This window comes from Haliaeetus albicilla, chromosome 1 (assembly GCF_947461875.1).
Source record: "Haliaeetus albicilla chromosome 1, bHalAlb1.1, whole genome shotgun sequence".
Taxonomy (NCBI): Eukaryota; Metazoa; Chordata; class Aves; order Accipitriformes; family Accipitridae; genus Haliaeetus; species Haliaeetus albicilla.
Genome location: NC_091483.1, coordinates 49,548,036 through 49,575,430, shown reverse-complemented (window position 1 = coordinate 49,575,430; position 27,395 = coordinate 49,548,036). Strand labels below are relative to the sequence as shown.

Here is a 27,395-nt window from a genome sequence, read left to right as displayed (position 1 = left end):
TGCAGGTGAAAAATGAAAAAAATCCAGTCAGGGCATTACAACAGAAAGATCTGCAGCTCTAGAAGGAACAGCTTTATACGTGGCAATTAATCATTTGAGACTAAATCCTATGCTTCTTATCATAAATTTAAGGGAACTATTGTCTGTTGCATTTGGCAGGAGGACTATCACATAGAACATTTCTTTTTTTATCACATCCTGTGTACCTGCACACATCTGCAACACTCCACCGCTGATCAAAGACAAACAACCTCAAAGGATTTCTGCAGCCTGACAAGAATAGCAGAGCCCATAGCCTTACATTCACCTCCTTCCCTTCCACTACTGTGTGGACAGTTACATTTTTTTTTTTATTTTATTTTTTTTCCCTCCCTCCCTACCTAGGGAAGCACAGTGTAGCAACATTTCCTAATTTGGTCTTCTAATACACCTCTCAGGAAGAAAGTTTTAACCTTTCTCTTTTTTTTAATGCTATCATATTTCTTTCTAAGGAAATGCAATTTTTTTTATGATTACATGCATGATCCCAAGTTCATACTGGTTTCTACTATCTCCCTTTCTCTTCTCAGTCACTTCTTCCTCAAACTGGACCGCAAAATTCTTAACTATGAGGCTTGGTTGAATGGTCCAACTCACAAAAGGACCAAGCTATTTTCATATCAGGCTTTGTAACACCTAATGGAGAACAAGGTATTTCAGAATTGAAGGAAACAAGAAACAACATATCAAGGAGGCACAAAGGAGAGAAATGCACCTTCAGTCAAGTCTCTCTCCCAAATTAAGTTTGCTTACTTAGCAAAACGAAGAGAGAACAATCCTAAGAGGATTCTTGAACCCAAACCCTTTCCAACAAGGCAGCCACCCAGGCCCTCTCTTTCAGAAACACGACTGAAAGGGTCTCGGTCTGGTTCCTCAGTTTTTCAGAACCACCATGTCTTTTTCTTGTAAGTGCATCAAGCTTTAGCACAAAAAGCTATGCTTTGTGCCCCACTAGTCCTACCAAAGCTTCCCCCTTGTAGCAGTCTTTTAGAAAACAGCACATTACAGTCTTTCATCCACCCATAGCCTCATTGCTGGAACACTCAACTGGCTCACAGGAAACCTAGGTTGCACTGTCAAGACAACAGTTGCATGACTCCTGTCACTCAACAAGAGTGCTCTAAATACAGGTTGTATCCTGCACCTCTCCTCACAAAGCTGTTACACAGTGCACAGAAAGAATTTAAGATTCATTAGGGCAGACAATGAGCACGTGCAGTGTAATGACCCTAAACAACCTGGTGGTCAAGGCACTCACCTGGGGAGAAGGGATTCCTTCATTCTACTCCATGTCTCAGAATTATTCACTTTATCTCCATGCACAAAACACCTCACAACAACTAGTGGTTAAGACACATTCCTCTGACATGGCAGATGTGAGCTTTGAACCACCAGAAAGACAACATACCTAATCTTCCACATGCCCAGTGAGTGCTCTGACCACTGCGCTACCAAACACAGGGACTGAAGGAACTGTATTTTACAGAAGAGAAACATAGTTTATGAACCCTGACTGGATTCACTGATAATTTTTCATTATATTCCTCAAAAAATACATATATCTGTTATTTACAGCTCCTTGTTGTCAAAGGCAAAATATTCTTCTATTTTTCCATCCACATCATAGATTTCTTCTTCCAGGAATGAATACATGGATGAAGCAGAGGCAAAAATCCTAGTGGAGCTTGAATCTAGTGATTTATGTATTGGAGATGCTGTTGGGATCAGTTTGGAGCCTGAAATACAGAGCCTGAAAAAATATCAACAAATGAGAATTAAATATTCAGAGAAAGAAGAAAGCGTGTATATAATTATACTGAAATGTTTCAGTAATACAAAAGTAATATTTGTACATATTTCTGAAGAGGGAAGGCCAAAAAGAAAACTTTAAAACATTAACATACTCTTTTCTATTACTAGTACATTCATGGAGGCCAGATAAACACTTAGTATCCACAGAGGTATCACTTCTGCTCTGAAAATGCTGAAAGCCTTCGTCCTTTGGCAGTAGGAGCTGCTTTCCTAGAACCCTGAATAAAAAGGAGAGAGCGAGCAATATCTTAGATGAAAATCCACTCCATATGCAAGTTACCAAGAATACAAATACCTGCAAACAGTAGGCAATGTGGAAATACACCTTACATTTTCTTTGAAAAAGTAATTTATGGAGGGGCCAGGTCTTGTGTAATATGTTAACATTGCCTAGTATTTAAGTCATTAAATTTAAGCTGATTTACGCAACATGAGATTCCAGCTTACAACTTTTAAGAGCAAATAGTAAAACTTGTTAGATTGTTCTAAAGGCAGATAAACACACTTCCTTTCTTATCAAAACTCTGTAAGAAATGTTTAAAAATGGATGCAGAAGACAAATAGCATCTGCTATGACTTCACTTATCCAACTCCAGTATCCATCAATGTGAGCAGAAATCCTAATTCAAAACGTTTACATGGATAGTTGAGGCTAGAATTAATGTTCAGAAAATGCACAAATTCCAACATGCGTAACAGAGGCAGAGAGAAAGCAAAAGCAACTCTATTCTATTTAAATGTACATGAAGTTACTCTATAAAATAATGTCTGAACACAGTATTGGTAAATAATAATCACTGCTTACTGTTTTTCACTAGAATTCACCAGGAATCTCGAAAGAATTTACCATTCGCATCAGTAGTGCAAGCAGCAATGTTCAGACTCACCTCAACACATTTTCTTAAGACTACCATTTACAGAACAGCACTTTATGCCACATGAAGCTCTAAGCAATAGCCTTTTTTACTTTTTGTTTTGTAAACCATGAACAAAAATCTTTCTCTTTAAATAGATCTGATCTTTCTCTTATTGATGACAGTTGCCAAGTATATTTATACCCACATGCTGAGCTAAGTATTCATATATCAACATAGCTGGTTTACAAATTGAAGAAAAAAAAAAAAAAAAAGGACAGCCAGCAAGCAATTTGAAGCACAACTCTCAGATATAAATCTGGCATCCCAGAAGCTATTCTTTTGAGTAACTAGTCAACACAAACTGAGTTTTAAGGTTTAAGCTTAATAATGAAAATAACTTTTTTTCTTCCTTTTTAAACCACAGGATGTACCACATCCCTTAGTACCAAATGACACAGAGCTCCCAGATTTCTTCAGTTCACTTTCAACCTCTTGGACTTGGTTGGTATTGCCAGCATTAGATTTGAATTAGAAAATCATAAGTACAGGGAATCACTTACTTAAAAATATAGTGAAATGACTTAATACTTTGAATGAATTACACAGCACAAAAACCTGTCTCTATTTTATGCATGTTCTATTAATTTTTACAGTATCTAAACAAGGCAAAGCATGGCTTAATGCTAGTGAAAATTGCCTCAGGTTTATTTAACAATTCTCTCTTGTTCCCAACAAAGTGTGACACACTTTGTTAGTTGATTTTAGTTTATATTTACTAGTAACAAGCCCCTGCAAATTATCTAAAAGCACCGAAAGTATACCACAGTTATTGACAGGATTCTTTTTAATGGTGTTAAAACTATTGACTAGAAGATAGACACATGCAGGTCTATGTTTAGAATAGCTTAGAGTCACCACATCTCACAAAGAATGACATGCCATCATTTCTGAAGGCAGGACAGTACAACTCAGTACAACACTGACTTCTGTCCCCTGTGTTATAAGAAGTAGTCATCAGGCTGCCTAGACATTTTGCACAACTACGTAAATCAATTCTCATTAATCATGTACGCATTCTCAAATCCGTTCAACTAGTTATTACCAGGTTAATATCACACACTGTTTTACATTGATGTACATAGCTTAGGAGGACATGACAGCTGTGCAGTGTATGTGAAGCATGTGGTTGCCTTGATTTTTCCATTTCTTTTTAGAAGAATCAATAACGGAATCAACGCTAAATTTCTTGGAATTTCACAGTATGTTTTCACTTACAGTAAAAACAAATGTTTCTTTACAAGATGTATTCTTTATTTAGAACAGGTCATTATGAAAATGGTGTATTATTTTCTCATTACATCCTGCTGAAGTATCTTTGCCTGCAATCATCGTATTAAGCAAAATAAAGAGCATTAGCTGCTAGTGCACCACCACCCAGACTTGCTGTGTAACTGTGGCACAGCTCTGTCCCAAAGATTCAGATCTGAACGCAGAAGTGTTACTGATGCCATACAGCAAGAGCAATTCATACGAGGGTACTCCAAAAATTCAAACTAGAGTAATAACTGGTTAAAATTAGTATCAGCAAGAAATTTCCTCACCTTAGATGAGGAAATCGTTCAACCCAGTCTGCACATTCTGCCTGCAGGCTCTGAGTTTGGGAGGTCACTTTTCCTTCAAACAGCAATTCATCAATCTCCCAAAATAACTGATGCACTCTCTGTGTGTTGGCTTTATCAAATTCCTACATATTATAAAATTAACAGTTGTTAGCAAATATGCATATATACTAAAAAACCCACAATATTTAAAGAACAGGACAACTTGGACTGACTTGGCTGAGCATCTCGGAATGGATCTTCGGACTACCTACTTTGGACACACAATTTATATACCACAGTGCAAAAACACAAATCCTACGTAGCTGCCCTGAGCAAGGCAATTTAGCAAAAAGGAACTAGAAGCCTGTATTTCTATGAAGTTAATGGAAAACAGGCAGCTGCCTAGGATTAGCCAACAGAAAACACCAGTTATAGGGTGCCTGGACTCTCAGCTCACTCCCTGCTCCAACGTGAAGTGAAGCATGCACACTGCACCTCTGGGACCCACGGCACCAAAGCTCCCTGCTCTTTCGAGCAGCACTCTTCCTTTCTGAGTAAAACGGCTAAGAGGGCAAAAAGGGCGCACCTTGCTTCTGCATGACATAGTCTGGTGGTTAGGAAACAGCCGCCAGTGTGAGAAATGGCCTTCCACACCTCTCCACTGAAGCTACAACTCAGTGCAACCAGAAACGGGCGAGCACAGGAGCGTATGGAAATAGCAGGGAAGAGCCTGACTTTGTCCAGTAATGTGGGAACGAGCACTTGGCTGACAGTTCCTCAGCTGGGGCACTGTTCATAACGATATTTGGCCACTTATATTAATATGAGACTTTGAAGCATGGAAAAAAGTGATAATGCTCAGGGCTCAAATCATATCTGTTCACTTTCAGCTGAGTGCCCCCACCACTTCAGGCTACAGAAGGGATCACACTTGAAAAGGAATGGGAAAATAACTCTCACCCAGGCTATTGTATGATCCAGGGTCAGGCTTTCTCCTGGAGGGCTGACAGCAACAGATGGGGTCAGTACCCTAACGGTTAGGATATTATGCAAAAGGTATGGCAGAACTACCATGGACGGCTTTTTAAAATTAAAGTGGCAGTGACTGCAATGCTTTTGGATTTATTCAGCCTGCACCAGCCATGCCTCAGAAGTCAGCCTCCCTAACAGACTTAACCTCTCACTGCATCATCTATGAAACAGAACTGACCTTAGGTAAGAGCTAAATATTTTCTCAGACTGGGACATTTACATGCATGCTCATGAATGTACTTTATGACTCAAAACACTGAGAACAGTTCAATTCAGACACTGCCCACATTATGCAGTATTTGAAAACACGTCTTTTATCATTCTCTTGGACTCAGAAACCTAAGCCTACCTTCTTTGGTAAACCAGGTTTGTTTCCCCCAAATTTCATTATTTCTTATTTTTATTCTATTTTTCTTTGTTACACATCAGCTGCACTGATATCAACTTGCAAACAGGAACTATTTTTTAAATATTCAATTAATATACTTACTCATTAGGCTATAATGAATGAAAGTGATTAACTTCTCCTACAGGACATGTGCTGCATGTCCATTTTCTGTAAAAATTAATCTATTCTACAATATTCAGATAAAGTGCACTGTAAAAGTTTCTGTGACATACATCATCCCTCCAGGAGTAAACTGAACTTCTTTCAGTAGACAAACCAGTAGTATAGCTGTTTATTCCAGACCAAGAATTATTCAACTCCGTGGGTGTTGTACAACCACTAGATGGAAGCGATGAAAGCGTTTCACTGTGAAAAGACAACAAATTAAGATGAAGAACACAATGGTTTTCTGTATAAACATTTTTAAAATAACACAACTGATCACATAAACGGACAGTGATACATATTCCTGTTGGATGCAAGATTTTCAGGACATGCTGTTACAGTCAGTGTGAAGAGCTGCAAATGTATGTTTTTCAGTAGAGTGCAATGAGTGCATGCTCCTATTTGAACCATTTACTGCCTTAAAGGCAATTCCTTCTACAGCATTTCGCTTTTATATGTACGTATATCATTGCAACTGTAAGGACACTCTAGAATATATCCACACATACTTAGACACACACACGTACCAAGCATTTCCACCTCTAACAATTATTTTGTTTTCTCCAGTTCAGCTATTTGGCACATCAAAACTATACATTAAAGATAACATGAACCTTCTTTAACTCTATTAGAAGCTATCACAAGAAAATTATGCAAAACTGAGCATAACATCTCTACAAATGTTTCAAATAGCATTGAGTTACATATCTGTACACAATGTCTTTTATGCTGTTAGACCTGGTGCACTTTAAACCTTGAGCTCTGGGATTCCAGCTCTCAGAAAGCTTTAGCTGGTCCCTGCCAGCTACCACCCACCCGGGGATGCAGTGACAGCAACAGCAGTCAGACATACAGGCCAGGCAAATCCTAACCAGTGCCAAATGGAATGAAACTTCTTGAAAGTTAAGTGACCTGCAACACTGGTGAGCGTTATTTGTGTTTAACCGTGAAGTCTGACTTCCCTTCCAGGCTTAATTGGTACCCTTCACTATGTTTTAAAAACACGCAAACCTGTTACACAAAGCAGAAGTAAAGTTCAAACCTTCTCAACAATGGTTTAGATCAATTTATACCCTGCGTTATGTGTAATCTGCACATTTCTATACATAGAGAGGAATTACGCAGCTGGCAGAAGTAGAAAACACAGCAATATATTCTAAGCAACAAATATCATGCAGAAGTAGTACATAAATTACAGAAAGAAAAAGATACGGGACTAATTACTACTTAGTCCCGTAACGCTAAATTAAACTGACATATATAGAAGCCTGAACACAGCCATCTCAGCTGATTAAAGTGCTGGTTTGCCTGCAAATTCAAATAATCTCTAAAGTTAAATTCCTTACTGAATAGTTGTCATCCATGAGAATGACTAGAAGCATGACTAGTTAAAATGAATGCCAATCATTAAATACCTATTTAAGCCAAGAGTTCATTAATGAAGTACTACTTCAGAAGTGAATGCATACCAAGTATAATTGCTGATGGCTTCCTGCACATTTCTCTCAAAAACTGCTGGAAGAGACTCTCCACTTTTCCCAGAAAGACACTGATTTGTGGAACCTCTGGACAGTCCCTTCCTATAAATACGGAAACACACCATTGCATAATATTAAATAAGGTTAACTCACACTTTCACTGGAGAAAAAAGAATAAAGATGACAGCAACTCTTTTGAATTCTTCAATCCTATCTGTCAACACAAACATTTACTTGAAGCAAACTACCTTATTTTAAAATAGGCTTTATTTACCTTATTTACATAAATGTTTTTCAGAAAAATGTACATACAATTTGAGACTTATTTTACTCCACAGACGTTCTCCTTCAGTTTTCCACTTTAAAATTTGCATGAAGTGCACACAAACGCAGCAGCACCTCACTATTGCAGGAACAGAGCAAAGGCACAAACCAGTAATTGTCCACACAGTTATTTAGCTATGTGGTTCTGTTCAATCATTAACATAGAGACCATTTTCTCAGACAACTCTCTGCATAAAAAGAAGTTACACATATGGTGCCAAGCAAATGGGGGCCTTTACTATAACAATGAACTCTCAACTTGGCTGTTTTAAGTGAACAAAAATATTAGTACATCAGGAAACACAGGCATATTCTCAACACATTTACAGGCCACGAAGCAGGAGTTCCTCCAGTACCAAAGACTCCTTAAGACTGCATTAAAAACCAAGCCACAAACTGTCTAATATTATGCCTTTACAGCATAAGAGATGCTAGAACTTGCCTTTTTTGGTTCTCCAAATACCTGAACACATGCTCAAACTTCAGAACCTCTTCAGAATGTATTCAGAGGCGGCAAAGTTTTCCTTAGAAACACTTTTAGAGCAACAGATTACTTCATCTGTGGAAGTTCCTATTTTCATCTCATAAAATCCTCAGGTCATAACCATGAATAGCAACATGATTGCATCAAAGTACATTTGTGAATGAGTAATTGTAAGGAAACAGCTGACAGTTTAAGAGTTCCCTTGATTTCTTTAGCCAAGAACTGTAGATTAGCCCTGCAACAGTTAGGATTGCTCTGCCTTCTTCCTATCCTTTCTTGCCTTTACACAGATTACAAAGATGCATATGTCAATATCTAACTCCCTATTCAAATAGACCACATCACACATGCTACTCCTTGGCTAATAAAGCCACCAAAACCTACCCCAAGTTTAAATTTCTCATCAGGGAAGACCTTGAATGGCAGATTCCTGGAGGCTGAGACAACAGCAGTGGAAAGCACCTCTACGTGCTTGCTCTAAACCTCCTCCTTGTTCCCTAGGCATCTGCTTTTGGCCACTGTCAGCACCAAGGGCCCTATGAAAAGTGGCACAGTCCAGACCAGTGAAAAGTTCATTTTGTCGTAACGCCAAGATAGATCTCCTAAGCACTAATGGTGAGCTCACAGCCCATCTTCTGCATGGAAAGCTGGTTCCCTCTGTTAACATACATCCCTCTCTGCCATTTCATTTCCCATGTTATCACCCAGGCAGTCTTATAAAGCCTTTCTCAATTTTTTTCATGGCTGACCCTTGCCCTTTGTATTTTTCCACAGCTTACTATCACCACCAAGCCTTCTCACTTCACTGCTCACCCCTTTACCCGGTCAACTAGCTTGAACTGTGCGGGACAGATCCCTGTGAAACACCACTGGAGCAGGAAACCATTTACTGCTGCCCTGTTTCCCATTGCAGTGATTTGCCTGTGCAAGAGCCCTTTCCTCTCGTATTACAGCTGCTTCTTTTACTTGACAGACTTCTGGCAACCTGAACAGGCTACACTCATTGGATGTCTTGTATCTATGAGGCTTTCTGACTTTTCAAAGAACCCCAGGTGGGCTTTTTCTGGTGGCTTTGAAGGAAACCTGAACCTACAAACATGAAAAAAACCAGAAATACCACCAATAAAATTTCACGGAGTCACTCTCTGTGAAACAGAGCGCATGCATGACACTTAATGGCACAACACGTGAGGTGGAGCAAGAAAGCGTTCCTGCCACATGGCTCCACCGGGTGCAGTGGTACTGCTCCTCCTGACTCCTTGGACCGCGTGCCCTCAGACGATGAGGCAGGAGACGACTGCAGGAAAAGAAAACGAAGAGGCAAACCCCCTCCCAGCCCATCTGTAGCACACTTCCCCGGCGCTGCCACGCCGACGCCAGGCACTGCAGCAGCCGGCTCCCGCCTGCGCTCCAGCCCTGACCCAACTCCCCGCACCGCAGGCATCGAACGATGACGCTACAAAATCATGACGTCGCCCGCCGACACCCGCGCCAGGGCTTCAGCCGCCCCGGCCACCTCCCCGCGGCAGGCTGCAGCCCCCCGCAACCAGGCAAGAACCGGGGGGCAGCCCCCCCCCCCAACCCCCGGCCCTGCCACTCACCCCACGACGAGGAGCCCCCGGCCCTCGCTGCTGCGGCAGCCGCCCGGCGGACCGGCGCCCCGCGCCCGGCCCATAGAGGGGGACACGGACAGACGGACGGACGCGGGGGGAGCCCCCGGGCGGTGCAGGGCGGCGAGGAGGAGGAGGACGAGGAGGAGGAAGAGAAGGAGGAGGAGGCGGAGGACGAGGAGGAGGAGGCCCGGCAGAGCCCGCCCCGCAGCGCCTCGCCTCCCCCGCCGTGCCCTCGCCCCGCCGGCGCGGCTCAGCGGCGGGTCCCCCCACGGCCCGGGGGTATGGGCTGGGCACACACACCCCCCCCCCCCGGGCTCCCGACCCAAAAGGGTGCCCGCAAAATTAAGCTTCAGCCTGAAGGGGAGGGGTGCACATCTCCCTCACCCTTCGCCTCTGAACACGCAGCCAAAAAAAGGCTCAGTATAGGGTCTTTCTGACCGGAGAGGGTTTCCCCCGCCTTTATAGATGCTAACAAGGTTATGCGGTGCTGGACAACTGAATAAAGAATTTTCCTTGTTAGTTAATTGAGTTCTCCTCCGAACCATCCCTGTGCAAAGCATCTATCTCCCGAGGCACGGGTGACGGGGCAGAGTGTAGGCTGTCTGCTGCAGATTTACACCAGACCATTCGTCTCTAGCTCCGTATATAAATTCTGGCGTCTACGTATTTTGCTGAAAGCCTCTCTCGGAGGAGGAAGTACACCCGCTCATAAGCAAGAAGAAAATAGAAGGATTCTTGCTGGGAAAGAAGAAGAAAGGCAATGTTAAAAATGCTGAAAATTAAGACCGAAAAAGTAGACCTTATGAAACCTCTCATTGTAGGAAAACAAACAGCAGATTTAAAGCTTCATAACCAAAGAAAATACTACTTGCTAAGAAAGGTGTATGGAAAATGACTATGCATTTTTCCCCCAATATTTAAAGAATTCTTGCCAAACGCAGCTTTAACAAAAAGGTTCCGCATTCTTCTGATCCAGTAAAACATTAAGAAAGATTTTACTTTTATGTGTTTTATAACAACTCTCTTTGCCCTTAGCAATCATTCTTCTGTAAGAGCAGGTTTGTCCAAAATCTCAAACAAACACAGCAAAAAGCACAGTTCTTTGTCAAGCCACGCATATCGAACAAGCAGCTGAAGATCTAGAACAGCAAGTTATGTCCAGGTTAAGAAAATGCAATTTTAACTCTGAATCACTGCATATACATACTCGTGGAATGCAACTTTTACAAACAGAGCACTGTAAATCTCCGAGAACTACAGCTGTGCTTCCAAGAACATTTAGAACATGAAGCAAATTATTTCTTTGAAACCTGCTGAAGATTTTCTACATATTTTTTCAAACTACATATCCTGAAACCCTGTTTTGAGCTACAGGAACTGAACGCTGCAGTGTTATGCAGGCTCTAAAGGCATTTTGCTGTCATCTAGCTTTTGGTCATTTCTGTCCTAAAGACCTACCCACACATGTACATAAATACTCTTCAAGAGTATTTAGCTAATTTTTTTTCTATTTTCTAATCTGCTAGAACAAATTAGAAGGAAGGGAGCACACTGCCTAACAAAGGGCCGAAACGATGCACCCCTACATAAAGCCCAAGCAAGCAAGCTTTGCAGCAGAGATTTACACTATCAGTCCAGGGACAATGCATATTTGCAGACTTCTCTTGTTCACATATGCAAGCAGCAGAGGATGGCAAGCAAAAATGCAGATACAAAGTTATCAATCACTTATTTTTTTTAATCCTTGCATTGAGGGTAACAATTATGGACATTATATAACTAATTATCCCACAAAATCACTACCGAGGAAGACTGACATCCACAGTAACTCTTTGTACCCCAGCTGGCTGCTGTGGTCACCTCAGCCTCCTCCCCCTTCAATATGCCTTACAACTTCCAGTTCAAAACATTAAAAAAAACGCATTTCCACACTGGCAGAACTCCAGTTTTGTGCTACCTCCAGAAGCACAAAACGTTGAAGGCAGCACTGGCTGTTAGTTCAGCTCCACAAAACATATCAGAAGGGGAACACATTAGCACAAATATGGCAGTGGGATAGACTTTTCTTGCTGAAAAAGTGGAAAGAAGCACATCCACAGTACAGACAAATGAAAGCAAAAAGAAGAATGAAACCCTGTGATCTTTTTCCCTAAATTCCAAAAGCTTGTGGGACAGCCATTTCCAATAACAGCAAATAGGCACATAACAAAACAACAAATAGTAACAAAATGTGTTTAAACTGGTTCTACTGCATGTAATTTGTTTCCTTTAAAAGCAACGTTCATAGCACAGAGTCAATGCCCCAAAATAATCCTATACTAGGGTGAATTAACCTCAGTCAAACTGTTGTGCATGCTGTTTATTTCAGGCTGCTCCAAGTCATTACATTTCCTTACAGGAGAGAAAATAACAGTCTCAAACAAAACTGTGTCAAAATAAAGGAAAATATAAGGCTGCTCGTGAGTTTGAATGATGTCAAAAAAGGATATTGACTGAAATGGAGCAAAATAAGAACACAAAACAGGAAGAGGGAAGGCCTGAGCAAATGAAGCAGCATGTCTCTTTAGTCAAATTTTAAGGTCTTTGTTTTGTATTTGTTTACTGTAAAGGGGCATGGCGGGGCGGGGTAGAGCCTTGTGGGCAGTAAAACGGTCTTAAATTTGGTCCATCTTACATTTATATATTAATTGCAAGAAGCATTTGATTTTTTCCCTCCCTCTTTCTGGAAGCAACACACAAAATTTGTCTAGTTGCTTAGATCAAAAAGGGATAAATATAATACACCAGCTAAACACAGAAGTTTCACAGTTGTGTTTAAAGGTCAAACTGTGCTACAGAATTGCTTATACCATCAACCTCAGAATGCTGTATAGAGGTAAGACAGCCCTTTAGTCTACATTAAAAAGAAGAAGAGGGCACCGGATACAAGGAAAAGCAGACTAAAGAAGAAGCAGCAAGGTATAACATCCTAATCTCTAATAAATCTGCTGCCTTGTTGTCTAAGAGAATTAATTTTCTCAGATCTCCAATCTTCTTTACTATTTTGGAAGTATGATTTGTAAGAAATGTAAATATACTAAATGCATCATATTCTCATAACATGACATGCTTTATCTTATAACCTGACAGCATTCATTTCATTCATATTCCCACTTTCTGCTAGTTGTTCCATCCCACACTTAGTTTGTAAAACCAAGAGATAACTATTATTTGTATGACAGATTTATAGAAAACTTTTATATGACTGAGACTATTAAAAAAAATCAAAATATAAACTCTCTCTAGCATAAAAGTATACATGTGTGGGAAGAAATTGATTTTGAAATCACACCATCCTTTCCTACACTGCTTTGGGACAATTACCATGGGAGCCTATGTCTTACTCTTCTTTGAAGTAATATAGGGAACAGAAGATGTTATTCCACAAATCCAGCCTGCTTAAATATTCCTCTGTGAAGGGTTACTCCCACCACAGTGCACACCTCTCAGGAACATTTTCATGGAAGTGAATAGACCACTCCTGCTCACTATGTTGTTCACAGAGCAGAATGCACAACTTCATTACAAACGACACTTGAGTTATCATCACTGCACAAAAGGGCGCTTCCACATGTCCCTCAGCTAATGCTGCTCCATCTGTGGAGCAAGGAAGAAACAGACGTGACATGACTACTTTCTGCATCAACGATAAACAATATCCCAGGCATGTGATACAGCACTGTAGTTGAACATTTACACCACAGAAAGTACAAAGTTCATAGGAAATACACACATCCTTTTCCCTCTAGGTCAGGTAGTCATCTGTCCAACTTGGTTGCAGTCAACCATGGTACTCTCTCCCTGTATTGCTTGACAAATCAGATTTTTTTAAACAGACTCAGAGGACCTTTAAGAAGATAAGAGCACTTTTAGCCTCTTGTAATAACTTCAGTAACCACAGACTGTCATGTATGACAGACAGTATTGAACATCATTGGCAGATGCTAGAGGAGGTGTATCTGAAGACTCTGCTGTGACGACAGTGCTCAGGGCTAGGCATACTTACATGTGATTAATATGACAGCACCGAATTCTTCCTTCAGCAGTCTGGACCTTTTATGAGACAGATCCAGTGACTTCTGCAGCTGTTGAAAGCAGTCAGTTTGGCTCAGCCTTTAATTACTTATTGCAGCAATACAAAGGAAATCAAAGTAGGTGACAACAATGCCTGTTCCTGCTTACAATCCCTATTCCTCAGCTTTCTCAAAGTTAAGACAATTGTGGCGTATCTTGAAAAGTCATCCCTGGAATACTTTATCTGAGGTAACCCCAGTAGGTGTACAGTAAATGAAGCAGAATCATGAGAAATTTAACAGATCTTCCATCTAGCTTTCCACAGAAAATTATTTTAAGACAGCTATAATACCTGTTTGGCCTGTTTGCTTAGAAATGACATGGCTCAATGAGGGCAAGAAAAAAAAAATCTGCGTTGGAAGGTGGTATAGCAAACATTTACCTTCTAAGCTTCTAGGAATACAACAACTTTACCATTGTCATTACTGAACATGCCAAAGGCTTGACAGCTATCAAAGATACACCCCCAAAAATGATAGCACTTATCTTTCTTGATAAGTTTCACTCCAGACCCAGAGATGATCTTCATTTTGCTCTCTTATCTATTAATGAGCATTGTCAAAAGCACTTCAGTGCTTTCAGTCATCTTGGTCATTGTTCAACAAAGTATTGACTTTACCTGAAGCTTGAAAATACAAACCTTTATCAGTTTTTCTACTGTTAGCATTTAATCATACCACCTGATTGGGCCCTTCCTTTTTCAGAAATGGCACTTACTATCTTTGAAGCTATATATGGGTTACTGATGCTTTGATGATTAGACTACCCTGGGAGCATTCATACAGTTGAAACGTTAGTGAGTTTTCACGTGACAATCTTTTTGATCTGACCAAATTAGCATAATTTGCCACAACGTAAATTTTCTTCATATGTAGCTAAAAATCTTTTCCTAAATAACTGTAAAAGCCACACTTGGTTCAAAAAGAAGAGAGCTTTGGAACACGCTGCCTTCAGCTCCAGAAAGGAGGTAATCTTGAAAGACTTTGGAATATCATTGCTCATCAGTGCAATGCAGCTGGTCAACATACATCCTCATTATCTCATGATAACACCGCCATGACCATGGTCTAGTGTCGTGGTTTAACCCCAGCCAGCAACTAAGCACCACGCAGCCGCTCACTCACTTCCCCCCTCACCCAGTGGGATGGGGAAGAAAATCGGGAAAAGAAGTAAAACTCGTGGGTTGAGATAAGAATGGTTTAATAGAACAGAAAAGAAGAAACTAATGATGATGATAACACTACTAAAATGACAACAGCAATAACAAAAGGATTGGAATATACAAATGATGCACAGTGCAATTGCTCACCACCTGCAGATTGACACCCAGTTAGTCCCCCAGTGGTGATCCCCTCGCCCCCACTCCCCCCAGTTTATATACTAGACGTGACGTCCCATGGTATGGAATACCCTGTTGGCCGCTTTGGGTCAGCTGCCCTGGCTGTGTCCTGTGCCAACTTCTTGTGCCCCTCCAGCTTTCTCGCTGGCTGGGCATGAGAAGCTGAAAAATCCTTGACTTTTGACTAAACACTACTGAGCAACAACTGAAAACCTCAGTGTTATCAACATTCTTCACATACTGAACTCAAAACATAGCACCGTACCAGCTACTAGGAGGAAAATTAACTCTATCCCAGCTGAAACCAGGACATTTAGGTAGGCAAATGGCCTCCAGGAAGACTGTGATTTGATCTTCTATCTCAGTTTTGGGGAACAATTGCATTAACAGCTAGACAAAAATAAATAAATAAATAAGTCTTGGCCAGCAGTGTAAGAGAAGGGCCCACTGCAGCTCAGAACTACCACTCCTCTTTGCTTCCTCCAGGTAGCAGCATGTTCTCTCAGAACCTGAATCCCAGAGCACAGAGGTTCCTCACTGCTTGCCTGCATCACTATCTGCAGCTTGTTAGTCCTCCGTGGCAGCCTTCTGCGCACAGCATTTGCTAGCTGCACTCAAAATCACCTCTTTACCTAAGACCTGCTTCTCCTTACGGTTAAGGTCTTCACTTGTGTATCGGGTTTGCTTAACAACATTTTGGTAGCAGGGGGACTACAGGGGTGGCTTCTGTGAGAAGCCGCTAGAAGCTTCCCCCACGTCTGACAGAGCCAATGCCAGCTGCCTCCAAGACGGACCCGCTGCTGGCCAAGGCCAAGCACATCAGCAATGGTGGTAGTGCCTCTGGGATAACAGATTTAAGAAAGGAAAAAAAGTTATTGTGGCACAGAAACTGCAGCCAGAGAGAGGAGCGAGAACATGTGAGAGAAACAGCCCTGTGGACACCAAGGTCAGTGAAGGAGGGGGAGGAGATGCTCCAGGCGCCAGAGCAGAGATTCCCCTGCAGCCTGTGGGGAAGACCATGGTGAGGCAGGCTGTCCCCCTGCAGCCCAGGGAGGTCCATGGTGGAGCAGATATCCACCTGCAGCCCATGGAGGACCCCACGCCGGAGCAGATGGGTGCCCGAAGGAGGCTGTGACCCCATGGGAAGCCCGTGCTGGAGCAGGCTCCTGGCAGGACCTGTGGACACGTGGAGAGAGGAGCCCAGGCTGGAGCAGGTTTCCTGGCAGGACTTGTGACCCTGTGGGGGACCCACGCTGGAGCAGTCTGTGCCTGAAGGACTGCAGCCCATGGAAGGAACACATGCTGGAGCAGTTCGTGAAGAACTGCAGCCCGTGGGAAGGACCCACATTGGAGAAGATCGTGGAGGACTGTCTCCTGTGGGAGAGACCCCGTGCAGGGGAAGAGTGATGAGTCCTGCCCCCGAGGAGGAAGGAGTGGCAGAGACAACGTGTGATGAACTGACCGCAACCCCCATTCCCTGTCCTCCTGCACTGCTGTGGGGGGGGTAGGTGGAGAAAACAGGGAGTGAAGCTGTGGCCAGGAAGAAGGGAGGGGTGAGGGGAAGGTGTTTTAAGATTTGGTTTTATTTCTCATTATCCTACTCTGATTTGATTAGTAATAAATGAAATTAATTTCCTGCAAGTGGAGTCTGTTTTGCCCATGATGGTAATTGGTGAGTGACCTCTCCCTGTCCTTATCCCGACCCACGAGCCCTTTGTTATATTTTCTCTCCCCTGTCCAGCTGAGGCAGGGTGTGATAGAGCAGCTTTGGTGGGCACCTGGCGTCCAGCCAGGGTCAGCACACCACAACTTGTTATTGCATCTGGAGTGAAGAAAAATAAGAAATAAGCGGATGTAAATTTCTTTTAAACCCTTGACAACATACAGAGCAGCCGCACACATATAGTATCCTTCTGCATCTTCAGGGCTACTTCTAAAGAGGTGGCATAAGGGAAAAACAGGCCATCATTTTTAATACAATAACAATATATGTACATAGAACACAGCATCTTAGGTGGCTATTTGTACTACATACACTTAAGTGGAATGCCTACTATTAGGCATTTTCATTGAATCCTGAAATAGATTTAAGGCTTTAGCAACCATAATTTGTTTTGAGTTCTGCTCCTATCTTTACAAGATGGAGTAACAATAAACTGTTTTAATTTTAAAGATAGGCTTATTTGCGTATAGTCATTTTATTCTTCTGCAAATTTTGAATGCATTTCAAAATTATAAAGCCTTTTTAAACTTATTTCTAATCTTGGTTCACTGTCAAAATGTAAACACAAGTATAATATTTGGTTCTAGGAAACAAACAATTTCTGAGAGCAAGATATGCATGTTAAGTACCTCTTCTATTTATAGAGGTAAATCTGACTTTTTAATATAAATTATGAATTAACATTAAGGAAAATACTATCACCTTAATTAACTGCAATAATAAAGAATGCTAATTAGTGTCTTAGAGAAGGTGTTTTATTTCTTTGGATCTGATAAGAGGCATTTACTGCTGCAGGATCAAGTGTCTGTGAACAGACAGACAGACAGTAGCACCCTAAAAAAACCACTTGGAAGTAGTCCACAAGACTTTCCCCGTATATTCTTGTAACCGATGTATATTTGGAAATTCAGTTAATATCTTTTTATAACAGAGAGATCAGAACATTTTTTTCCGTTCTATTCATTAATCTCTGAAGAAAACTGGACATATAATAAATCATTCAGAAGAAGTGCAGAACTTCTTCTCTGAACACTGAATTAAAAAAAAAAAAAAAGTCTTTGAAATGTTGTATAGCAACAGCTCTACAGTACAGAGTGCAGCAATGCAAGCGTGAGAAGACCTTAGTCTGTATATGCTCAGGTATACTAAGTACCTTTCTCCTTCCTCTGGGACCACAGACACCCCTGGCTTGAGATGTCAAGATGTCACCTCATGTCTCTAAAAGCTTCTGTAGCCCAACAGACTTGAGGACCTGAAACTTCTCCTCTACCCTTGCTATAGCCTGACTTCCCTGGTGTCTGGAAGAAAGGCACTACTGAAAAAACAAAGAAACAACCCTTCATCTATCCCACAACCTCAACACCTTTCCTCCAAAAAAAAGTGAGATTATAAACTATTTAAGGCTTGCTTTGCCTTTCATTACAAAAATACCTTTTATGTTGAAATTTCCAGATTTCATTAAGTTTAAAGATCACTATACCCACTACATAAAGTAACATGACCTTACATGATCTTATAATATAAACAATTTTCATTTCAAGCAATAAAGTTGTTTAACAGTCTGTTTTAAATATCTTACTGAATTTTGCAGTGAGGTCAAGACATTTAGTTTACAATGTTAAAAAAGATAACCACTGCATCTAGTCTGCTCTTTATATGATCAAAACTGTACTTTCACTTTTGTTCACTTAAACTACCAGATAATGTTCAATACTCTATTTCATCTGCTAGGTTGCCATTAACATTCAGTATCAAACACCAGCAAGTGCTCCAATACTCTGCCAAAATATTACACAGCGGAAGCCTCTCCCTCCAATTCCGTAGCCATGAGCAACAAAAATAAGGATACAACTGAAACGCTACTAGTACTGTGTACACATCTCTTCCAGTGCTTATCTCAAGTACTAATCAATCTTGCAGCAAGTTCCCAGAGCAGCATGTCCTTATTCCAATGTTTTTCTTTCATATCTTTCACATATTTTAAAGCACAAGTGCTCGCTATGTAAACATGCTGAAATAGAGGTGTATCAGCCAGAGCAGAGGGATTACACACTGATGATGGGCAGTGGTCAGTCAGGTAATCTGCTGCACATCATAAGAAATCCCTCAGGTACACTGCCACTTTGGGATTATTAAGAAGAGCCATCGAGTCACTGTGCTAATCCTCTATTCCTTGCTGGCTTCAGCCTGTGGGACATGATGCTACTACATCACCCAGCAGCTAACCAGCTTTCACCTCACGTTAGCACCTATGAACTGAACAAACATGCACAGCAGCTTTCGAGCTGTGTGTCCATACACAGGTCAACAAAGACATTTCTTTTTAACATAGGAAGAAGGAAAAAAAAATTGTGTACATTATGACATATACTTTAATTTCAGGTTATAGAGAGATAATAAAGAAACCAAAATTAAATTAAAGGGTTAAACAATTAATTAAAACCTCTGGTGACTGTTGAGATAAGAAGATGTTTTTTAGACAGTAGATAGAAAGACAATAACCAATCTATCCAGAGGAATCTACATGGCCAAGAGAGGATGTATTTTGAAGACTATTAGTTCAGCACACCTAGTCAGGAGAGACAAGAGTAAGGATGTAAAAACTATCACTCATTCAGAAAGTGTTGTGAAAGGGAATGAGTAGGAGGAAGAGGGGGAATAACATGAAAAGGAGAAGAAAACAATGGAGAGAACATGAAAGCCACTAGAAATATGTTGTAAAATAGAAAGCAAGACAAAAGGTTTGGGTTCTTTGTGTCATGTTTTAATTCTTCTATATTAAGCCAGGTGCATAGTAACCCGTAATAAACATTCCATAGGGATTTACATTTTGGTGTAGAAAAGTTCCCAATATGCTCTTTGTAAAGAGCTGGAACGCAGTCATGTCATTAAAAATATTAAAATAGTCAATCAGTATGACTTTGGGCAATTGGTCACATTAAATATTTTTATTGGAGTGCGTCTTTTTTGGTTACAAACCAGACATGCTTTCTAAATATATGTTGAACTCCAAACACGCATTCTCTAAAACTGAACACAGGGCTTGCTTGTGTTTCTTCTCAGCAGCTATGTGTTATTTAATGTTTTACTTCTGCACTGCTTAGGTAGTTGTGACACATTTTAGCAAGTGACAAGTACAGGTTATTGTAGCTAGGCTGATGATTTGAGACAGAACTTGTTCAACCTTGACATACATAATCCTGTATTTTTAACTGACTAAAACTGTGAAACACTTTTACATGTGTTTCTGTTTTATTTACCAATGGACAGTTATTTGCTGACCATACAGCTGAATGCTGTGTTTCATTTTGCCTCACTATAAAGATTTTTGTCTGGAAGAAAACACTGTAACAATATTCTCAGAGATTGTTAAACTGTTTATTGCAACATAACTCAAGCCTTGTTCAAAGCATGCTATTTAGGATTTATCCCTTACAGTTTACAGAAAAAAAAGAACTTAACTAAAAACATTCCAAACTCTCTGAATGGAGTATAAAGTATGTGTGCATATATATATATTATTATTTTTTTAGCAAAAATGCTGAAAAGCTTTACACATTAATCCTCACATAGTTCCAGAGCTTTTAAGAGCTATTTAGAATGTGTTTTTGTAAAAAATACAGGGGTAAGAGAAGAAGAAGAAGAAGAAGAAGAAGAAGAAGAAAAAATATTTTTAGCAATTGCCTCCTGTACTGGTTACTTAAGAATTCCCCTTCAGAAGAAATTATCTGGTAAAAATAATCTGTGTGCCAATTTGTGTGCATTATGAAGATGTGTTTTCAACTGAAGGAGTCAAAACAGCACAGAAATCCCCACCCTTATTATCCATACGGCGTACATGTACACCCATGCACAAGTACACATTCACATCACTTCAAAAATTTTCCAACAAGATTATGGCAACAGCTAGAAAGGACTGATTCATTTAGTCCCAAATTCAGTATTTTGCAAAAACAAGAAATCTCTAATTCCTTTAGAACTTGATCAAGCTGACAGGAGTGATCTCACCACTGAAAAAAACCATGAACTTCCAACAAAGTACTGCAGGATCCAAGAATCTTCTACCTTATCAGAAATATCAGGAAAAAAAAAATACTGATCTGCTGCCACTACGGGCCAAAGCTAAACTAAAAAGTGTAACTCCACAAACAATTGCACACTGAACTCTACACTGACGAGCAATAAAGAAACATTATAGACACATGATAAAATAGAATTTATTTCTAGCCCACCAACTCACAAGATTTTAGAGCAATTCACAATCAGAGTTAAGAGTACAACACAGGCCCAGGGCCCTTCTTCTCCTTTTCATGGCTAACGCTAGTGATCCCACTCACTGAGCACTGAATCAGAAATAAAATGCCTGGTTGTAAACATATCACTTTAGTTTCCTGTAAACAACACAGACTAATATTAAATGTACACAAGAATAAGTTCTTAGCATCTGAAAGCAACAAAAGCACTTGGAGGAAAATTGGGATTCTTTGGTTTTAGCTGCTTTTTTTTTTTTTTTTTTTTTTGACATTTATTCTCTAGCTGATTAGCTACTTGCTGGAAACTTCATAAGACTTTACCAAAAAACCTAATGTTACATATAATATTATAAAATGTTACGAATTATTTTTAGTTCCATCCATCTAGAGCAATATTCACTTCCATAGTACCATGTAAAATTAAAATTTACCTCTAAGCAATTTTATACTTATTTGCAATGAAAAAAATAGACCACAGCAAACTACCACATTACTACATTTACTCTTTTCGATCACTACAACAATGGAAATAAGCAGCTAATGGAAATAAGCAGCTAAGTAACACTGCAATGCTCTACCTAGGTTAGTATGCATTACAGCATGAAAGAGATCTATTGCTTTTAGTGGTTAAAACAGGAGACAGGGAATCCGAGTTTCCATCCTCTTCTGCAGCTCATCAAGTTACTTATACCCACATTTTCAAAGTTAATCATTTTGAAGGCCAAAGCTTGAGCTACTGAGAAATAAAAGCTAGCAGAAGACAGTGACATTTTTACACCGCAGTTAAAGCTACCTTTCTTATACCAAGTTCACAAACACATTTTTCATGTGTTAGAACTACCCTGAAAAGGGGGAGCAGCGCAATTAATTTCTGCAAAATATTATCCACTCCTAAAGAACATAACTTAAGCCTTGCCCAATTTACCTTTAGATCACCTAAGAGCTATTATCTCCTCTAGTTACTGCAACACGTTAGGATGGCAGTAATAATGTTTCTTAAAAAAAGAAATCTATGTATCTTGGTGCCACCATCATATTGTGGTAGAGTGTAGCACACGGCATCTTATTATACTGCCAAGAAATTTCATGTTCTTACATGGCAGAACATATTTTTTCAAACAGCAGTGATAAGAGGGGATTTTTTTCTCCATTTGAAGAAAAAGAGATTTATTCATTACCACTCCTTCAATTTGATTAGAAGGATATGAAATCACTATGTAAATAAACAGTAAAATCTTACAAAGTACTACTATAGTTTAGCCCTAGACAGTATTAGGACCAGTTGTCGGTAGTTGCGGAGCTCAGAAAATTCAGAGTACCTGGGAAAGAGAGGAAGAAATCAGTGCCAGATTTCCACTATTTTGCGCTTTCAGTGTATTTTGATTGCTATCAACTTCTCAGCACCTAAGAAAAAAATAGTAAGACATAAAATAGATCCTTTCATTTATTGACCAGTTACTCCTAGTGAAATGGCTATTAATGAAAGTACACTGGCCATTGATAATGTCTTCTAAAACATTTTAAACAGCAATACAACTTGTCACAGAGGAACTTTCTTTGGGTAAGCAAAAGCTTCCTATGTGTAACTACCAATAATATAGCATCATATTCTGTAACTCACAAATTCAAATCTGAACTCTAGGCAAGGAATACTGAAGTTTTCAATATTTAATTAAGATGCTTGTTCTAAAAGCTTAAGTGGAACCAACTAATTAAAAAATGCTAATGTGGAGGTATAGACTTTCCTTGTCAAAGTGATGTATCTTATTCCTTCTCCTACATCTTTCTGGTTTGGTTTTGTTTTTTTGAAGACAGACAATGCCTTATCAGAATAAGCTTGACTGCTATGAATAAAATATTTGAAATGCCACCATGCATACAAAAGTATAACAGTTAGGGGATAATTAGGGGATATCAGTTAGAAGTGTTTCAGTAGCAAGCCGAAATAATCATTTTGCTGCATACAACCAGTTTTAATGTCATAGGGTTTATTCTTCATCCCAGTACAACCAATTAGTTTGTCTTCGGAGTGAATTTCATCATTTTATTTTTTGTAATGATTAAAGTCATTGGCACTTCAACAGGAATACTGGCTCACACAGCATTATACTTGGCTTTATTTTTGGTACTGTCTGGGTTTCAGCTGGGACAGAGTTACTTGTCTTCCTAGTAGCTGGTACAGTGCTATGTTTTGGGTTCAGCATGAGAAGAATGTTGACAACAAGCTGATGTTTTCAGTTGTTGCTAAGTAGCGTTCAGTGTAAAGTCAGGGATTTTTCAGCTTCTCATGCCCAGCCAGCAAGAAAGCTGGAGGGGCACAAGAAGTTGGGAGGGGACACAGCCAGGGCAGCTGACCCAAAGTGGCCAAAGGGGTATTCCATACCATGTGACATCATGCCCAGTATATAAACTGGGGGGTCGTTGGCCAGGGGGCAGGGGGCAGATCGCTGCTCGAGAACTAACAGCGCACCGGTCAGCAGGTGGTGAGCAATTGCATTGTGTATCACTTGTTTTGTATATTCCAATCCTTTTATTATTACTATTATAATTTTATTACTATTATCAGTATTATTATTTTCTTCCTTTCTGTCCTATTAAACCGCCTTTATCTCAAACCACGAGTTTTACATTTTTTTCTGATTCCCTTCCCCATCCCACTGGGTGTGGATGAGTGAGCGAGCGGCTGCATGGTACTTAGTTGCTGGCTGGGGTTAAACCACGACAGGTACTAAAAAAAAGAAACAACTAGTGGGAAGTTATAGGCAAACAACCCTGATTTGGTTCTGGCATTACTTATATAAAGCATCAAATACCTTCTAAATAGAGCCCTGTCAATACACTTCAAACCAGATTAACCACCCTGTTCCAGAAAGGCTGCTATTCTACACAAATGCAGAAAAAGTTTAAGCCTGAAAAAGCTTACGATTTATTCCGAAACAAAACCAAATGCATTAGATGGGAGTAGGAGGCAATAAAAGAAGCACATCTGGGAGGGTTTGTGTTCCTACTTGTATTATTTTCACACTGTCACATAGCTTCATTATCTCGCAATTATAATATTTCAATTCATTTACTATTTGCTAAAATAAATTTATAAATATCTAGAGAGAAGTATGTATTTACAAATACATATTGTCAATGGTTATCCAGGAAAAAACAATCTAAAGCACCTTTACATGCTGCTGACACTGGGACTGGCAGTTACAGCTCAGAAAGCAATCCTGGAGTCTTCATGGACTCAATACACAGGGACAACCAAAGCCACCAACAAAACACTGGTCCACATCAGGAAGGATACCGAGACAGAAATGGAAAGCATCACTTAGCTGCTGTGTAAAACCTTATTGTGTCCACAAACAGAATACTGTGTGCAGTTCTCGTCCCAGCATCTCAAGAAAGACATACTGGAGTAAGAGAAGGGCTACAGACGTGATTAAGGGAATAGAGAGCCTTCAGAAGGAAGGCTAGAAAGGCTGGGACTTGGAGAAGGCTAACAGATGATGTGCTCAAGGGTTACAAAATCATAGAAGAGGTAGATAAATTAGAAGATGAATGAATGATTACTATACCTTGCAACAGAAGAACTAGAGACACCCCTAGACATTGGCAGATGGGTTTAAACAGGCGTAAGAGAAAACACCCTTCCCACCCTCTCCCAAAACAGAGCAGGCAGTGACTTTCAAGACATTGTTGCTACTAAAGCTCACAGAAGCAAACACTACTCGCAAGTTCAAAAACAGGTCAGCCACATTCACAGACATCAGGCCCATAAACCGATAGCAAAAGGACTAAATAGGTGCCTACCTTCTAACATACCTACTCTAATGACCACGAACAGTGAGCAATAAGCACAATTTCTCTGCCCAGGGAAGAGCATTTAAATATTTATATTTAGTATCATTTAAATATTATGCTACAAGGAAACCAAACTAAAAGTAGAGGTTCTAAAATCCATCTGAAAGTTTAACAGCCTACTAGAGAGAATTCAGTCCTAAAGAGTTAAAAACTTAACTTTCTGAAATAGGTTCATTCCTCTTGACACCTGACAAAATAGTAACATTTTTCTGACTGTCAGTAACATCAAAGACTAGCATAGTTTAGTACCACAGAGGCAGCAATTATAGACGTTCACGTAATATATCCAGTAGCCCTTTTTTTCGGTAAGAGTACAAACTACTCGACCGATCGAGTAACGCAACTGTTACCCACTTCGGTAAGCTCTTCTGCTTTCCACGTGCTAAGCAACCGCTTTCTGCTCTGCTATACCTTTCCTTTAGCAAAGTACCGCCAACTGAATGCTACAGCACACAAGCTTAACGGGCTTCTTCCACCCTCAGCAAAACCTAAGTATTTTCAAGGCGCAGCTCGACGATTAAAGACCGGAGCATCCCAACCGAGTTTCACACCCGTCACTGACCCGTTCGACTTTTACAAGGCAGTGACCGAAAGCGCCTGCTTCGAGGCACAGCGGCCACCTCGGGGCGGACTCCGATACGGCTCGTACACCCGCGCGCGGCACCGTTACCCCCCCCCCGCCCCCCAACCACACACAAGCCCCCCCCGGTTTTCGGGGGTCGCGCACTCACGCGGGGCGCCGGGGGCCGCAGGCCGTCTCCGCGCCCTCGCTCTCGGCTGCCGCCTCCTCCCCGATGCCGGGCAGGGCGACGAGCTGCGCCTCGGCCCCCGGCCGCCCCCCGGCCGCCGGGCGCGGGGGGCGGCCGCCCGCTCCCCCCGGCGGCACCGCCCTGCCCGGGCCGCAGCCCCCGCCCGACGGCGGGGCGCGGGGGCCGGGGGCGGCGGGGGCGCGGCGCAGCCTGGCGAGGAGGGCGGCGGGGTCCGGCGCCGACGCCCTCATGGCGGCGGGGCGGGGGCCCCTTCCCGCCCCCCGCGAGGCCGGGGCGGGGGGCGCGGCCGGAGGCCCTTCCCGGCGGGCGTTGCTAGGCGAAACAAACCCCGCCGAGGGCGGCGCGGGGTGCCCGGCGCCGGCAGAAAGCCTGCGAGCCGCCCTCCGCCTGCGCAGCCGGCTGTCGTGCGGAGGGAGAGGCACGGGGCGGTGACCGGCCGCGGGCTGCGGGCGAGGGGAAACGCAGCGCGGCGTCGCGCCTTGTAGCCGAAATCCCACCTCACGTCGAGGGGCGGAAGGCGACGCCGCCTGCCGGGGCCGCGGGGCCCCGCCTCGCCCCCCTCCTTTGTGCGCAGAAAGGGTCTTAGGGAACCGGGGAGCGAGACGGGCCCGAGCCAGTACCCCTCTTCACACCAGGTCGGGCAACCGCAGAAGGGAGCCGCCGGCAATCCCAGGCAGCTCGGAGAGCCGCCGAGGGTGTCGGCACCGAAGACCGGGCGCTCTTCCGCTACAAATTGCGGCAGCAGCGGCACAGGCCAGGCAGCTGGAGGCAGATGAGGAGGGGCTGGGGCAGAGACCGCCCTAGCCTTGCAACACGGGGATGGATGGATGGATGGATGGATGGATGATGGATGGAGAGAAGCGAGTTCATGCCAGCAGCAGTTTGGGCACACTGTGACGGCCGGTGTTATAGACGGGACAAACGGTGTGTCAGCTCAGAACACGGCAGGTAGCGTGGGCCTTGGCAGCGTCCAAAAGAACAGCACAGGGTGAAGGGATAGCACAGCGGCTTTATACGTACGAGCCCAGGATCATACATCAAGCAACTAGCTGCACTAGCAACTTACAGCTGGCAGCTGCCGGTAGACTACAGCCAAGCGTACAACGTGGGGGTTGTTATCCCTGCCTGGTCTTCCTAGCACATCAAGGAGGGCAATGAGCTGGCAGAGCAGAGCACGCACGACACCAAGTAGAGGGCTGAGATTTGAAACTGGGATATTCTTGGCCTTTTTTCTTATGAACTGAAATAAGTATGTTCTGACCAACCCTTATGGAATAGGTCCACATAAACCTAACAGCGGCACAGTCTGCATTTATTCCTCACCATGCCAAAAAGCCTTGGCTGAGCCACAGTCAGAGTAGCATAATTGAGCACATTGGTGTGTAGTATATTTATCGCAGCTGCAGCCCCGAAGCAACCCTGCATGAAGACCTGGAATAGAAACTATTATGAACATCACGGCCTGTAACTTGTTCATTACTCCCCGTCATTCAAGAACCACAGAAACAGTCAGGTTCCACCCCAAATCTACAGACTTGAGCATTCTGCC

At 41.9% G+C, this 27,395-nt stretch overlaps 1 protein-coding gene across 4 annotated transcripts in view; it reads right to left on the bottom strand.

Annotated features, from left to right (window-relative positions):
* Window positions 1-26,084, bottom strand: part of FAM149A (family with sequence similarity 149 member A) — a 33,276-nt gene extending 7,192 nt beyond the window's left edge. For 3 of the 4 annotated variants that reach the window (XM_069788625.1, XM_069788635.1, XM_069788644.1), the window contains exons 1-6: window positions 25,808-26,084; window positions 7,364-7,474; window positions 5,963-6,095; window positions 4,310-4,452; window positions 1,944-2,069; window positions 1,613-1,789 (exon numbers count right to left, since the gene is read on the bottom strand). In XM_069788625.1, the coding sequence (XP_069644726.1) occupies window positions 1,613-1,789; window positions 1,944-2,069; window positions 4,310-4,452; window positions 5,963-6,095; window positions 7,364-7,474; window positions 25,808-26,076 (959 nt within the window). In that variant the 5' untranslated portion in view covers window positions 26,077-26,084. Of the gene's footprint in view, window positions 1-1,612; window positions 1,790-1,943; window positions 2,070-4,309; window positions 4,453-5,962; window positions 6,096-7,363; window positions 7,475-9,781; window positions 9,934-25,807 lie in introns of those variants that run through there. The other variant, XM_069788653.1, reaches the window with a different exon arrangement.
* Between the last annotated feature and the right edge of the window lie 1,311 nt (window positions 26,085-27,395).